The 13,988-nt window shown below is 47.4% G+C and overlaps 1 protein-coding gene across 3 annotated transcripts in view; it reads right to left on the bottom strand.

Moving 5' to 3' along the window:
* The window catches only part of igsf21a (immunoglobin superfamily, member 21a), a 158,502-nt gene that overhangs the window by 11,973 nt on the left and 132,541 nt on the right, over positions 1-13,988 (bottom strand). For all 3 annotated transcript variants that reach the window (XM_035520667.2, XM_081705611.1, XM_081705610.1), the window contains 2 exons: positions 12,667-12,782; positions 4,998-5,478 (listed from right to left, as the gene is read on the bottom strand). In XM_035520667.2, the coding sequence (XP_035376560.1) occupies positions 4,998-5,478; positions 12,667-12,782 (597 nt within the window). The remainder of the gene's footprint in view (positions 1-4,997; positions 5,479-12,666; positions 12,783-13,988) is intronic.

Below are 13,988 nucleotides of genomic sequence, written 5' to 3'. Positions count from 1 at the left end.
GCTGTGGCTGGGTCTAATCCCTGGCATATTACCTACCAGATTATACTGTCAGACCGGATTAGTGGAGGCTGAATGTGAAGGGAATTGTCTTGTCTAATTTATGCGAGCAGTTGTGAGGATTGAAGGATGCTGGGAGTGGGAATCAGAACACTGATTCAGATTAATCTTAACCTAGAGTCACAAACAGTACACTGCTCATGATACAGCCATACACACACACACACACACACAAACACACACAAATACACACATCTTAACTGAACATCTTCTTATCAATCCTCAGATGGAGGAGGCTGCATTTAGACACAGCTCATCACCGCAGTCAGGCCCGGAGATTAGAGCTCACCCCCTTGCTGAATGTGGAGCACGTCACTGTGCAAATCTGAGTCCCTTCTTTAATCACCCAAAGGCACCGGCGGCACGGCTGCGTGTTTGGGTCTGACCGACATCCGGGAATTAAGGGGGGGGGGTGTGAGAAGCCCAGCCGCAGAGCTACGAGGCGGGGAGAGAGAGCCCAGATGGCTCCACCTCTGGAGAGACCTTGCACATCTGCCAATCAGGCCACAGAGGACGAATCTGACGCAGCGCCAGGCTGACACATGGCCTTCTCCATCTACATCAGGGTGGGTATACTAACACGAAGATCGGAGCGCACATGCTAGCATGAGCATCGATGTGCACGTATAAATATTAACATTAGAGTAGGTATATTAACATGAACAGCAGTGTGGGGATTTAAACATGGACATCAATGTGTGGTATAAATATGGACCTCGGTGTCACTTAAAACAGTGTCACACAATTATGGCTGATCCAGATATAACCATATAACTTATGATACATGTGCCATCAAGTGCAAATTATATTGACTCCAGCATCCTACAAGCTCCCACACAAGACACACAAATGGATGTATGCACACACACACGCGCGTGCGCACACACAAATACACATACATGCACACACATACTTGCCCACACACACATACACACACATGTACATGTACGCACACACTAGTGTTATTTGGGACTTAATCAAAAACACATACACACAGGCACGTACATACACATGAACACACACCAGTGTTACTCGGGATCGAGACAAACTGAAGATGGGTTTTCAGACGCTTTGAATTTTAAGCGTGTTCCAATTAAAATTAAGAAATGCACATTTTTTCTGTTATGTATTCTCAGGGCAATAACAAAGAAAGTCTGAGGCCGTGTTCCTCAAAGAGCCCAGCTACTTTTAAACTAATGGGCCGAATCGCTCCACCGAAAAAAGCCTTGTCAAAATCTGAAAGCCGGTGACAGTTCACCAGCCTTTTTCTAGGCCTCCCCTCCTGCGAGTTCATTTCCCGCCGCCCGGTGCCACGCGAGAGCGCGCTTTCTCCTGCGAGTCTGCCCCGTCACACCCTCGTGGGATGAGCTTGCGTCGGCGCGCCCTTGTTTCGCCATGGGTGACATTTTCCTGTGTTGTTTTTGCATTCCGCCCGTAGGAACCTGAGGAAAGCCGGGCTGCAGAGAAACGGACACCACTGGGACCGAGGTTCGGAGAAGGGGGTTGACCCCAAGGGACCGGCTGATATGTCACCCGGCAGGAGACTTCTGACTGTGACTGTGGCCAACAATGAAAGACCTTCTGGAGGTAATTGAGCTGAATTCTCTGCCTCTGACTAATGCCTTTTTGTGTCATTTCTGCCCTCTTTCATGTTTATTTACAGTTGTAATCTCTCTATCCTACACTCTGCAGACGCATTCCTTTAAGCACCTGGCTTGTTGGTACACTCGGTGGCACTTTCATAGGGATTTATAGGGTGAAGCACATTCCATTGGGGTAAACGTGCAGACTGCTGAAATGTGCTATAGCCGAATTCAGTTAAATTTCAAATTTATTTGTATGGTGCTTTTACAACAGGTGCTGTCGCTAAGCAGGTTTACAGAAATCAGCATTACAGAGAATCGGAGTTCAGGTCCCTAATGAGCAAGCCGAAAGTGACAGAAGTAAAGAGGAACTTTAACAAGAGGAACTTTGAGGGGAACCGAGACTCAGACGTGGAATATCCCTCCTCCTCTGTTTGACACCACACAGCAAGCTAATAGCACACAATAATGTTGCTTTAGCGTTCAACTTTATCTTGCTATACAACTGCTAAGAATAGCTCATAAGCCTCAAGAAATGATTGGAAATGATCAGCGCAGACCAATTTAAAGTCCTCTCAGTGGACAAGTAAACTAGCAGAATGGACGTGATAATGGGTTCCTCAGTTAAGTCTCCATGGCACCCAAGAACAGTTTTCGGATGTCTTGAGCAGAGTCGGAAGAGTATACAGAATATGTCCTTCACCCTGTGACCTGTTCGCCGCTGTTCAGTCTCTGACCACAGAACAACTGCTGACCCTGTGCTGCTTGGAGTGGGGGTGGGGTGTGGATCTCATCGGTTCACCATTAAACTCAGATTTGCTTTTCCACTCACTCCAAACATAGTGGGTGAGCCCAGACATTGTTGGAATCCAATATTTTTCTCTATTAATTCAGTACTGGCACTAGGATACAATTGTAGCTAGCAAGCCTTGGAAGATGTTTAACCCCAAACTCCAAATGGATCAGTTATTTAAAAAAATATTAAGATGACCCGTCTAAAAGTGGCAACGTTCAGACAGAACTTTGCTCTCAGAACTGTTATTCTCCACAATTTGACCTTCAAAGGGCGAAAACGTTTCCAGTCTCCAAGACTGCAGTCCCAATAATATTACAGTGGATGTATACACAATGTTTACTGCGCTTGTTTATAGATTACAGTAAGTCATACTGTGCCCTGAACTACATCCTCAAGTGTGTGTGAATGTGAACCGAATGTGGTGTGATGCAAGTGTGTGAAAATTTTGGCTCGTTTTCGAGTCAGGATTTGGAAGAAAAAGCTTCTAATTCTTGTTGGCGCAGCAGAGTTGCTGGGTGCTTTTTTGTCACTGCTGTCTGGAGAATGGCCTGCCAACTCAAGATGCCCAAAGAACACCTCTGGGCAGAATGATGAGCTCGACTCCATGAGGTGGTGCCAAAATTTGCTTCCTTCCTCTTGCACGATGGCTGACCCAAACTGCCCACAGCAACAGATTGGCTAATGCGCCTACCTCAACACCTGCAAGACGATTCAAATAAAGTGGATCTTCTCAAAGAAAAGCGTCCGATGACGGTGTTCTGCCCTTTCAGGCCTGTGATGACTACGTGAGACAAACACCCAGAAGATACTAGTGGAACACGCACATACTTAATAAGGATCAACCCCTGTACTTTAGGTGTGAGCAATTGAGGGTTAAGGGTCTTGCTCAGGGTGCCAACAGCAGCAACTTGGCAGTGGTGGAGCTTGAACTGGAAACCTTCCAATTACTAGTCGAGTACCATAACCACTGAGGTACCACTGGATTTGCGAAGCGCCATGCTATTCCACCTGACCGGACACAAAATGAACAGAGGGCAAAAGACGGTGTTCTTGGGAAAAATGAAAAGGGATTGCATGAGAGAGTGAGAGAATGGGAGAGAGAGGGAGAGGGAGGATGTGAAGAAGTGAGGGAGAGAGAGAAGGAAAGAGAGTGGAAAAGAGAGAGAGAGAGAGAGAGAGAGAGAGAGAGCACAGTACTACAGGTAAGCAAATTCATGCGGGCTCCCTGCCTGAGTCTCCCTCTATCACGTTTTACGGCTCGCGTGTGGCTAAGTGGGAGAAATGTCTGTTTAGCTGGGGATGAACCACCTCATTCGTTCTCCATGGCTAACAGAGGGAGGGCTGAGAGTGTGCGCGGCCTTTGAAGTGATAATGGAATCTGCTGGAGGCCAGGTTTTTTTTGCTTTAGTGTTTAAATAAAAAAGAGGAAAGAAAAAGAGGGTTTGGCATTTCAGCCACAGATTTCCGTGAAGAAATTGGCGCTTTGGCATCCCATTCATTAGAGAAATCGTTTCTCCTCTTCTCAACAGCATCTTACAGAAACACGACGAAGCAGGCAAAAAAACCAAAGCAGGTGAGAGTGTGGCAACTTTCTCACATCTTGATTAACATAACAGAGCTTTTAAAAAAAAAAAATAATAATTTTTTTTTATCGTTGTCTGACACAAGTGGGCTCTACAAAGGTGGTCCCTGAGGCCACCTTGCAGTTCGGTTCCCAGTCAACTCACCTAATTCAGGTTGACTTTTTCAATAATGGATATAAGTTAACTCAATCTAGCGTGAAGACAGTGCAATGAATTAGGCTGTCAGTCACAGTAAAATTCTGCATTCCATGTTAGGACTATGCAATCTGTTTGGCTGTAACGCAATTAAGCAACAAAAGGGTTTCAGGCTTGTTGTAAGTGCATCTGTCAGAGGGTGATAGCGAGAGATGCACTGATGATTGGATAGGGTTAGGGTTAAGGAACAGAAGAGTGGCCGTACGTTGAAGTCTTCCTCACACACTGAAGGGATTCCTTTACCCAAATCCTGACCAGTACAGAAAGCCACCTCAGAAAAAGTTCCAGAGAGTGATTGCAGAAATATCTGTCAATTTTAACGAGTTTCATCTGTGTTTGTAGAACATTTTGATCATTTCTGGAACAGTCTTAATCTATGTCAATCCCCAGAACTGTTGGCTTCAGTAAGATGAACATTCTGACAGCTTAATCTCTGGTTGGGTCCAGCTGAATACATCCACTCAGGGTTAGCAAATATTTTCATAACTTGCATGTTAGAAAAACTTCAGCAAACAAATTTGTAGAAATTAGTCTTAGCCTTTTTTTCTGTTAGTACAATTTAGATTAACAACCCAGACTCTTATGTGCATTAAGTTAATTTATTTAGGCACATGTAACCCTAAAGCACAGACTCAGCACAGTTATCATCTGGAACCGAAAGCAACCGAGAGTTTAACCCATTATCACCCTGTTAACCCGTGAATCTCCCTTGGCAGCGCACTCTTCTGGTCTTAAACCTTTATACAGACCAAATGTCCCCAAACGTTCCCATGTCCTACTCACCCAGGGTAACCTCAGTCTGCATAGGCATGGACAGAGCCGGGTGTTTGACCTCGCAGCTGAAGAGCGCGTCGTTGTCCAGCTGGGGGTTGAGAGTCCAGGTGAGTCTGGCCTGGACCGTGATGGAGCCATCGCTCTGGGGCACGTGGGTGTTGCTGAAGAAGTAGAGCGGGTCAGTGCTCTGCACCCAGCGGGGGAACTCGCGACTCACTACCGTCTCGGGGATGGTCTCCGTGGCCGGGCTGGGCTCGTAGCGCGGTTGCCTTGCTGGTGAGCTCCGACGGGGGCTCTCCGTGTAGAGCCGGCCCGGCCGCCCGTCTGGCCCCAGCAGCGAGAGGGACTTCTGCAGCTTGGTGTCATCCAGGTCCTGGCGGATCAAGGGCCTGGCTCCTCGCACGCCGGCTGAACCACCGCCCTCGCTGCCTGCCGTGGGGGAGACGTAGGAGATCACCTCGATCAGCTCGCCGTCCCGCTTAAAGTACACCTTTAAAAAGAGAGAGGGAGGAGATTATATATATATAATTAATGGGGTAGCTTTTGCAATTTAGTGAAATTATGGCCATCATTGATGCAGTGTTCCATTAATCATGGCTGCCCTGCCTGGGCATGATTCCTACTACACAACCACTGTGCTCGAGTATTGAGAGCAAAACTCTGCTCGAGTATTTTACAGTGACACAAGTTCCCAGTTGTATATAAAACCTCCAGACACTTGTATTAAAATCAGCATGGAGAAAGCGAGACTCCGGCAGGAGTGCCGGCACGGCTTTCGTCGGATTTCAGCCTTCCTCGATTTAAGCGTTTTTTTTATTTGCCTCTTGTCACTAACGAAGGGACGCCACCGTAATTCGCCCCTCCGTTTGGGGACCTGCGGATGTTTTGCGTTCAATTTGCGCAAGATCAGAGTGTCAATATGTGACACCTCACGGTTCCCTGGTGTGTTTGCCCTCCTCGCTCCTCTTCCTCACGGGTGCAGGGAGGAGTAGTTGGGACATGCCTGTGAATCTCTGGCCCTGGTGGCCCTCCCCCCTATTTGGTAAATAAAGGTAATGAAAGCAATCAGGGGCTGATGTAAGTTCCTGCCCTCCAGACTTACATAACGAAGTTTACTGCCAGGCACATAAACAGAGAGACGTGGTTGGGGCGGGGGGCGGGGGGGGAGGGGGGGGGAAGGAAAAGGAAATGAAAGACACACGTTTTCTGTCTTTTTTCACTCATGTCACTGGACCAGCAGTGATAAGAGTCACTCTGAGCAAGCCCAGGCGTTACAGTGACGATGAACACGGGTTTTAATGAAGGACTACACAAACGTGTACACACAAGTATACACACGCACGTACACACGTGCACACACACGCGCACACGTGCACACACATACAAACGTGTGCGCATTCATGAGAGCGCACATGAATACACGCACAAACACACACACACACACACACACACACACATACACACACATACACACACATACACACACACACACACACATACACATACACATACACACACATACACACACACACACACACACACACACACACACACACACACACACACACACATACACATACACACACATACACACACGCACAAACACACACACACACACACACACACACATACACACACGCACAAACACACACACACACACACACACACATACACACACATACACACACACACACACACACACACACACACACACACACACACACACACTCACACACACACACACGCACACACACACACAGCAATGGTGTGGAAATGGAACACCACTAACAGGTAGGCGTTTATGCAGCTCTCATGGTGGGTGGAGGGTTGGTTGTAGGGACTAGTTTCCACCAGTGTGTGGAGCTGCAGATCCTCTGACATCCTCCACAGTCTCTGGGAGGACTGGCCACGGTCGTGTTGTAACAATTCACAGAACGGCTATTCATAGTGATGCAAATGACTGAGATTACTATCACCACACAACCAGCTTCTTCACAACACACACACACAAAAATTTATATATATATATATATATATATATATATATATATATATATATATGTATGTATGTATGTATGTGTGTGTGTGTGTGTGTGTGTGTGTGTGTATATATATATATTTGTGTGTCTGTGTCCAAAGAAGGGTTCCAGGTGAGTAGTAAAAGAAAATTGTGAAATACACGAGGCTTTGCTCCATCTGTGTAAGTGCACTACAGTTTGAAGCATCTCCATATAGATATAGAGTGTTTCTGTAATGAGAAGGGTGTCCACAGTTTACGGCAATCGCTCTTTGTGTTTCCCCACAACAGTGAAGTTGCTATGGAGTTTTAAGAGGCTCCGATGTGAACGCACGCTGAGATCTCACACATTTCACACACACTCGACACAAGACACAGCTGGGCTGTGCTGGCACGAACCGAAACAGGCCACCTCCTGAAGTCTCAAATGGACGACTGCATTGGTTTTACAGGCAGGTTCGAGTAGAATTATCAGGAAGAAGAAAGGCACAGAAACAGATGAAATAGTTATTATACACAGCAAAAAAAAAAACAACCCATTAAATTAATCATTTTGCTCAGATTTTGATCATTACTGGTAATGGCTTACTACGACGTGTGCAGAAAAATGCCCTTTTTTCCACAGATGATAATCGATTGACCAAACAAATCGGAGATTTCTAAGAAGCGTCCACTAATGGGCCACACTAATTGCCTCGTATACATTACCGCACTACCAGTGGTGACACTTTGAATGAGTTATGAAGCTCCCCCGCGACTGAGGGGGCGTGGGGGTTTGGGGGGCCGTGTTGGCAAGGCGCTACAGTCGGCAGAAAGCCTGAGCTTCCCTGCCAGTGTGTCTAAAGCGGTAATGGACGTCTTCCAAACGGACTGGCCGCCCAAGGCTTGCGCCGTAGTTAAGAGACTGATTGCAGTCCGGGTTGAGATTTTGTCTGTTCTGTCCAACGTTGACACTTGCTTAAAAAAGAAAAAAGAAAAACAGAAAAAAGTCGGAATACCGAAGACCGAGGGCGCGCCGCCGGAGGACGGGTTTCCTGGCGGCACGCCACGGCTCCGAGATGCTTTTCCCAGACGAGGGAGGAGGGCAGTAGAGCAGGTGGCAGAGGGAAGAGCGCAGGGTGCAGGAGTTGGTGGTGGAGGGATACGTGTGGGGGCGGGTGGACCGAAGCAACGGGGGGAGGAGGATGGGAGATGTGCGGGGGGGGGGGGTGGGGTGTCTAAGAGTGGGCGGAGCCTCCCACTCGATCAGGTGGGCGGGGCAAACAAACAGAGACTGTGCGCCGAGCTGCCTGAATGGCAGCTAATGAAAGCACTTGCTCGCCGTGAGCTGCCAGGCACCCTGCCTCGTTCAGACGAGCGACAACACACACCCCGCTTGTGCGGCCGTGGTGACTGCCCTCGCTCCCTTCCCCGCGTCGACGCCATCGTTTCTATGGAAACGGCGCAGGGGTGCGAGACTAGTGGGCCCATCCTCACTTAAACGCTCCCGTTATTAGCCTTCGTTATCCTGCTTCCTCTCGATCAGCGCAGGCTTGTGTTGGGAACGACTTCAACGGGCTGCGTGCAAGCAAGGCTTCCGCGCTGGGCCCTTCCCGTGCCTTACTGAGGACCCGTCCCTCCCAAAATCCAAATGAAAACGATTACTGTTCCCAGTAATTCAAGTTCTCAGGTGAACACGGTAATAACGCTTAAGCTTCCGTGTTCCGTGTTTTCCCTGTCTTGTGTATTTTAGTTCCATGCCATAATTTTGTTTTCTCCGCCCCTCGTTTGATTGCTTACACCTGTACCTCGTTTCTACCTCCTTTTGTTCGAGTATTTGAGCCCTGCCGTGTGGCCGTGGTCTTGCCTGTCCCTCGTTTCTACCTCCTTTTGTTCGAGTATTTGAGCCCTGCCGTGCGCCCGTGGTCTTGCCTGTCCCTCGTTTCTACCTCCTTTTGTTCGAGTATTTGAGCCCTGCCGTGTGGCCGTGGTCTTGCCTGTCCCTCGTTTCTACCTCCTTTTGTTCGAGTATTTGAGCCCTGACGTGCGCCCGTGGTTTTGCCTGTCCCTCGTTTCTACCTCTTTTCGTTCGAGTATTTGAGCCCTGCCGTGCGCCCGTGGTCTTGGCTGTCCATTGTTTCTTTGAATCCGTGCGTTTATGTGTTTACTTCATTGCATTTATATGTTTTTGAAAGACTGTGTATGCATGTAATTAGGTTTGTACTCTGTGTATCCTGACCGAGTTTTCCCTAGTCTTTGTTATAGCCTGATTCCCCTGTTTGCCTTCATGTGTTTTTGTTTTTATCATGTATCCCCGTACTCTCCGCGTTGGCTCTGTGATGCTGGACTACTACAATCTCGCTCTTCTCCACACTTGCATCCGCCTCCTCACTGTTACAGGGAACACACTTCCTTCATCGGTCAGTTGAGCGGTTTGGCCTTCGTGATGTTGGAAATTGTAAAACAAGGGGGAAAAAGGTTTAAACTGGATGCATTTGCTTTTTTCAGATGATATGACTTAACAACACAGGCCAGCGAAAGCAATTCTGTGTGATAAATGATGGGCAGGACACAGTATATGATCTGGCGTTGGGATCCCAGCGCTACACGACGCAGTTGTCCCAAATTGATCTGAAGAGGATGGTGAAATTGTGAAGCCACGGCACCGATTTTCTTTGAGCAGCTATCGAAAAACCTTCAGATACGAAGAGGGAGAAAGTGTTCAGAAAAGAGGGATGGAGGGAGGGAGAGAGAGAGAGAGAGAGAGAGAGAGAGACTGCGAATAATTTAGAAACAAGCTGTAGGGCAGTGACTCTGATAAAGCCTAAATGAGACACTTCAGAAAGAGGAGGAAAGTGCGGGAGATGTTTGAAGCTGCTGGGATATGAGAGAGAGGATTGAGCCTGGAGTGTGAGCTCACCTCGAGAGAACAACACACCTCTATTCCTGTCCCCAGCCATGTACCAGACAGAGAAAGAAAGAAATATTGGGGCAAAACACAAGCCAATAAACTACCTTTTTTTTCCCATTTTCTCATTTTAACAATGATTTTGTGCAATGTTTTTACCATAAAAGCACTCACTACAGTAACTTCTGCCTCCATACGCTAAGGCGTCATCTAAACATAGACCGCTAGTGCTACCCTGCCTAAATGCAGACTATTTTTAACTATTCCCCGCCAATCTGGAGAGAGGCACGTGGCAGGATTTCAGAGCCGCTTTAATGTTTTCATTCCGGGCCTCCGTAGGCGCCGAACACGGGGGCCTGGAGCTCCAGATCAGACTGCAGATAAAAGCCAGCGTGTGGGTCGTGGTGTCTCGAGACTTCCTTGGTGGATGAGCTCACTCTGAACGTCCTCCGGCTCGATCTGCCACACGGAGCCTTGGATGACGTCGGTCTGCGTGCGATGGCCCTCTGTGGGGGCCGTTCCGGGTCCCGAGTCAACAAAGAAGTCCCAAAAAATGCGTTAATTTCAGAGCAGCGTTTTTGTGGAATTTGTAAGGCCACATTAGACACTCGGGCAAGGCTCGCCAGCAGTGCTCCAAATTAGACGTAATATAATTTGGACTGGACTCAGCTTCCCCATCTTGTAATATTGCTTTAGGGAAAATGAACCAATAACACTCTGGCCCTTAGCAAAGCACAAATAATCCCTCTGCTTTTGTATCTTAGGTAAGACCACAGTGTGTTAGATATGAACAGAAGGCCCCTTTTTAAAAGTGTGTGATTATAATTCACATATATATAATTCATCTCCTACTCCCCCAAATATGAAGCTTCAAAATACATATCAATATCACATTCAGGGAAATGTATTGATTGACAGATCTTGCAATCACTGATTTAGTCCCTATAATTAACTGTGACTGTATTAACCTTCTGTGTGTGTCTTTGTGTATGGTGGTGTTGCAAGCATGATATCATCGCAGGTTTTAAGGCACGAATGCTCTTCTGTGTACTGACTGCGAAAGCCAAAACTGAGATTCGCTGCCTAACAACCACCAAGAGTTGAGCAGCTTTTGCAGTGAGCGTCTCCAAACATAAACAGAACACCCTCTATGTGTACCGGAATTATCCTGGAAGACTTCATTAGGAAGCGTGTGTGTGTGGGTGTGTGTGTGTGTGGGTGTGTGTAAATGCATTAGAGAGCTATAATTTGCAGTCTCTCTAAAGGGCTACAGTGTGCCGCATACAATGTTGGCCCCGGTGTGCAAGTTTTTGTTATAAAGTTCAGCTCTGTAGCCTGGTAAAACCACAGTTGTCATGTGGATAAATGTTAAATGCACAAGTGCAGGTCACAAAATATCAAAGCAGGCATTCAATGGCTGTACACGTGGAGATTGAGTTTGACGTTATGGACATATGCAGGAAACGGTTTGCTAGGCAGGAAACACACACAGGCTACACTGAATGGAGTGTGGAGGGAGCAACAAGACACCCTCAGAACAGGCTGTTCCACATTGGATTGGTCTGATTGGTCACAGACAGACATGTGTTTAGTGATTAACCTACCTTTATGAATACAATAAAATTATTATTTATATTATTTAAAATATTATTTTTTAATATTGATACATTATTATTGATTGTGCTTAGCATTCTTAAACGTATTTATTTCTTTATTATATATATATATATATACGTTTGAGAAACACACGTAAATACATTTACCTGTGAGAAACACTATTACACTATTAATTACAGGTAAAAAACACTATTACACTATTAATTACATAGCTGCCATTAATTACAGGTGGATATATTAAGTAACAATGCATAACAATGCACTGATACCTGGTGATACCTTATATAATAGAGTATCAGTGCACACAGAATGAGTGTAGAATCAAACTGCTGTCACACATTGTCACTCTTTATTACACTGCATTAGCTGAGAGATGTTTTAATCCATACGCTTTACTGTGTTGACCAGCAGTGGCAGAGGTACTGTGCATCATTTATTGTCTATAAAGGGCCGGTAACATCATATATAAGATGATTAATGTGCACTGTCACAGAGAGAGCTGCCAGTCCTCCACTTCCATTGTAGCCACTTGCTTTTGGCTCCTCCAGCATTACATGCATTACAGGCCCTGTCTGGGAGGAAGAGCCAGAGACTAATGGAGCTCGGGGTCGGTCTGCGTGTGGGTGAGGGGGAAGCCGAGTGGCTGGTGATGTGTGCGGGATGATAGGAGGCATCTCCCCAGGCAACGGCCGTGCCCTCTGGGTCTCTGCGCTGGCAGGAGGTGCTGTCCCTCGGCCCAGCTGCCGGAGACGCCGAGGTCCATGCAGGGTAGCGGAAATCGCTTTTACCTCATGCACCCCCTGCACATTTAATTGTCGGAGATGAGAGCGGAGTAGATGGGGGATAGATTAGCCTGGCGCCTGCGGTGTGCGGCTAATGGCTCTGCTGGGTCCACCGCACGGACATACCTGGGAAGTTGGGGTTCCTTGGCTCCTAGCAGCACGTCGCCGTACAGTGAAGGACGGAGCGTGCAGCTTCCCGTCAGTGGTGGACGGGCACGGCGACAGAGTTCCACTGTCATAGCCTTTGAGAGCGTCACAGGGCTGACAACAGTCTTAATTTGATTCGCGACGTGTGTGTGGGGCTCAGCTGTGTGAATCAAGTGTGTGTAAGAGGTGTGAGAAACAGGTGTGAGATACGGGTCAGCATCCACTTACCGATGGGGCAGGTTTGCCTCCTTTGGCAGTGCAAACCAGAGTGAAGTTCTGGGCCTGGTAGCGGCTGAATGGTGCCGGAGTGTTCTCCGCCAGCACAGAGATGTTGTTGGGAGGTGCTGTAAAAGGGAAAACAGCGGTCATGAGCACATGGGAGAGAATGTTGAGAAACTGTCAGCTGACCGGCGGAACGAGGTAAGCATGAGGGGCACGGCAATAGAGCCTGGCTGTCTTTCTGGATCTGGGAAAAACTTACTGAACTCGCGCGGTCACGCATCTCCGATGCCGTTTCATGTGCAGACGCACAGTCGGAGGGATGATTGCGCAGCTGAGGAAATTTGAAGCGTGCCAGCCCTCGGTACTGCTCCTCAGCGCCAAGAGGCCCGGCTTCGCACATGCTCCCAGCAAAGGATCGACATTATAAAAGCGGGCTGTGAAAACCGTGAAAGGGAACGGGACACGGTACCTGGGACACCAGGAAGCAAGGCACAACGCACCGGAGCGTCAACGTGCCGGGCCAGGGAGACTGAGAGCTATTCCATATTGCCTACCCATCCCGGCATTGCAGGAAACGCCATGGCACTCACTGGAGCGGCTCACAGCATTCAGACACAGGCCTGTGAGGCCTTTTTAATACACAGCCAATCACAAGGCCAGGGAGCTTGGCAACTGGGACTGTTACAGACGGAGTGTGAACGCTCATGCATATAATATCCAGAGCAGCCAGCTAAGCTGGCTCTGGGGGGTCTTAGAAACCCATTGCTGGGAAAGCAAGACCACATCCCGCAGCAGGGCCAAGAGGATCAGCAGGCCAGAAGATGTCGGACCCTCCAGCATTACTTCCAACTACTTCCTGTAATGTGACACTGGAGGACCTATCGACATCTTTGCAGACACAGCGTAATATCTCCTGATTGGGCTCATCTCCTGTGGGGAAGCGCAAAAGAAAACAAACCACTAAATGTTCCATGAAGGCTGAAAACAGCTTTATCACGTCTTCATCTCTCGCCACAGTGAGAGAACTGAGGAACAGGGCTGCAGAAGAGACTGAAGAATATTCCGGGAACAAACATTCGGGTAAAAGTTGAAGAATAGCATTTTTAGTTACTCAAGTATGCAAGCACATTCTTTTAGATAATTCTTAAAGTTAAGTAAAAGTACTAAATATATTTCTGAGAGCGTTCTTTGAAAGATAATTAGTTGTATGCAAAAAAACACTGGGGATAAATAATGGTTTGTATTAAACCTTTATGCATCATTTGCAAAATCATGCAAAGGATGGATTTTTCCATTATTATTTGTTATTGTGGAGCAAAGATATGATA

The sequence above is a fragment of the Electrophorus electricus genome, chromosome 22 (assembly GCF_041902795.1).
Source record: "Electrophorus electricus isolate QZ-2024a chromosome 22, ASM4190279v1, whole genome shotgun sequence".
NCBI lineage: Eukaryota > Metazoa > Chordata > Actinopteri > Gymnotiformes > Gymnotidae > Electrophorus > Electrophorus electricus.
This window is presented reverse-complemented; position numbering and strand designations above follow the sequence as displayed.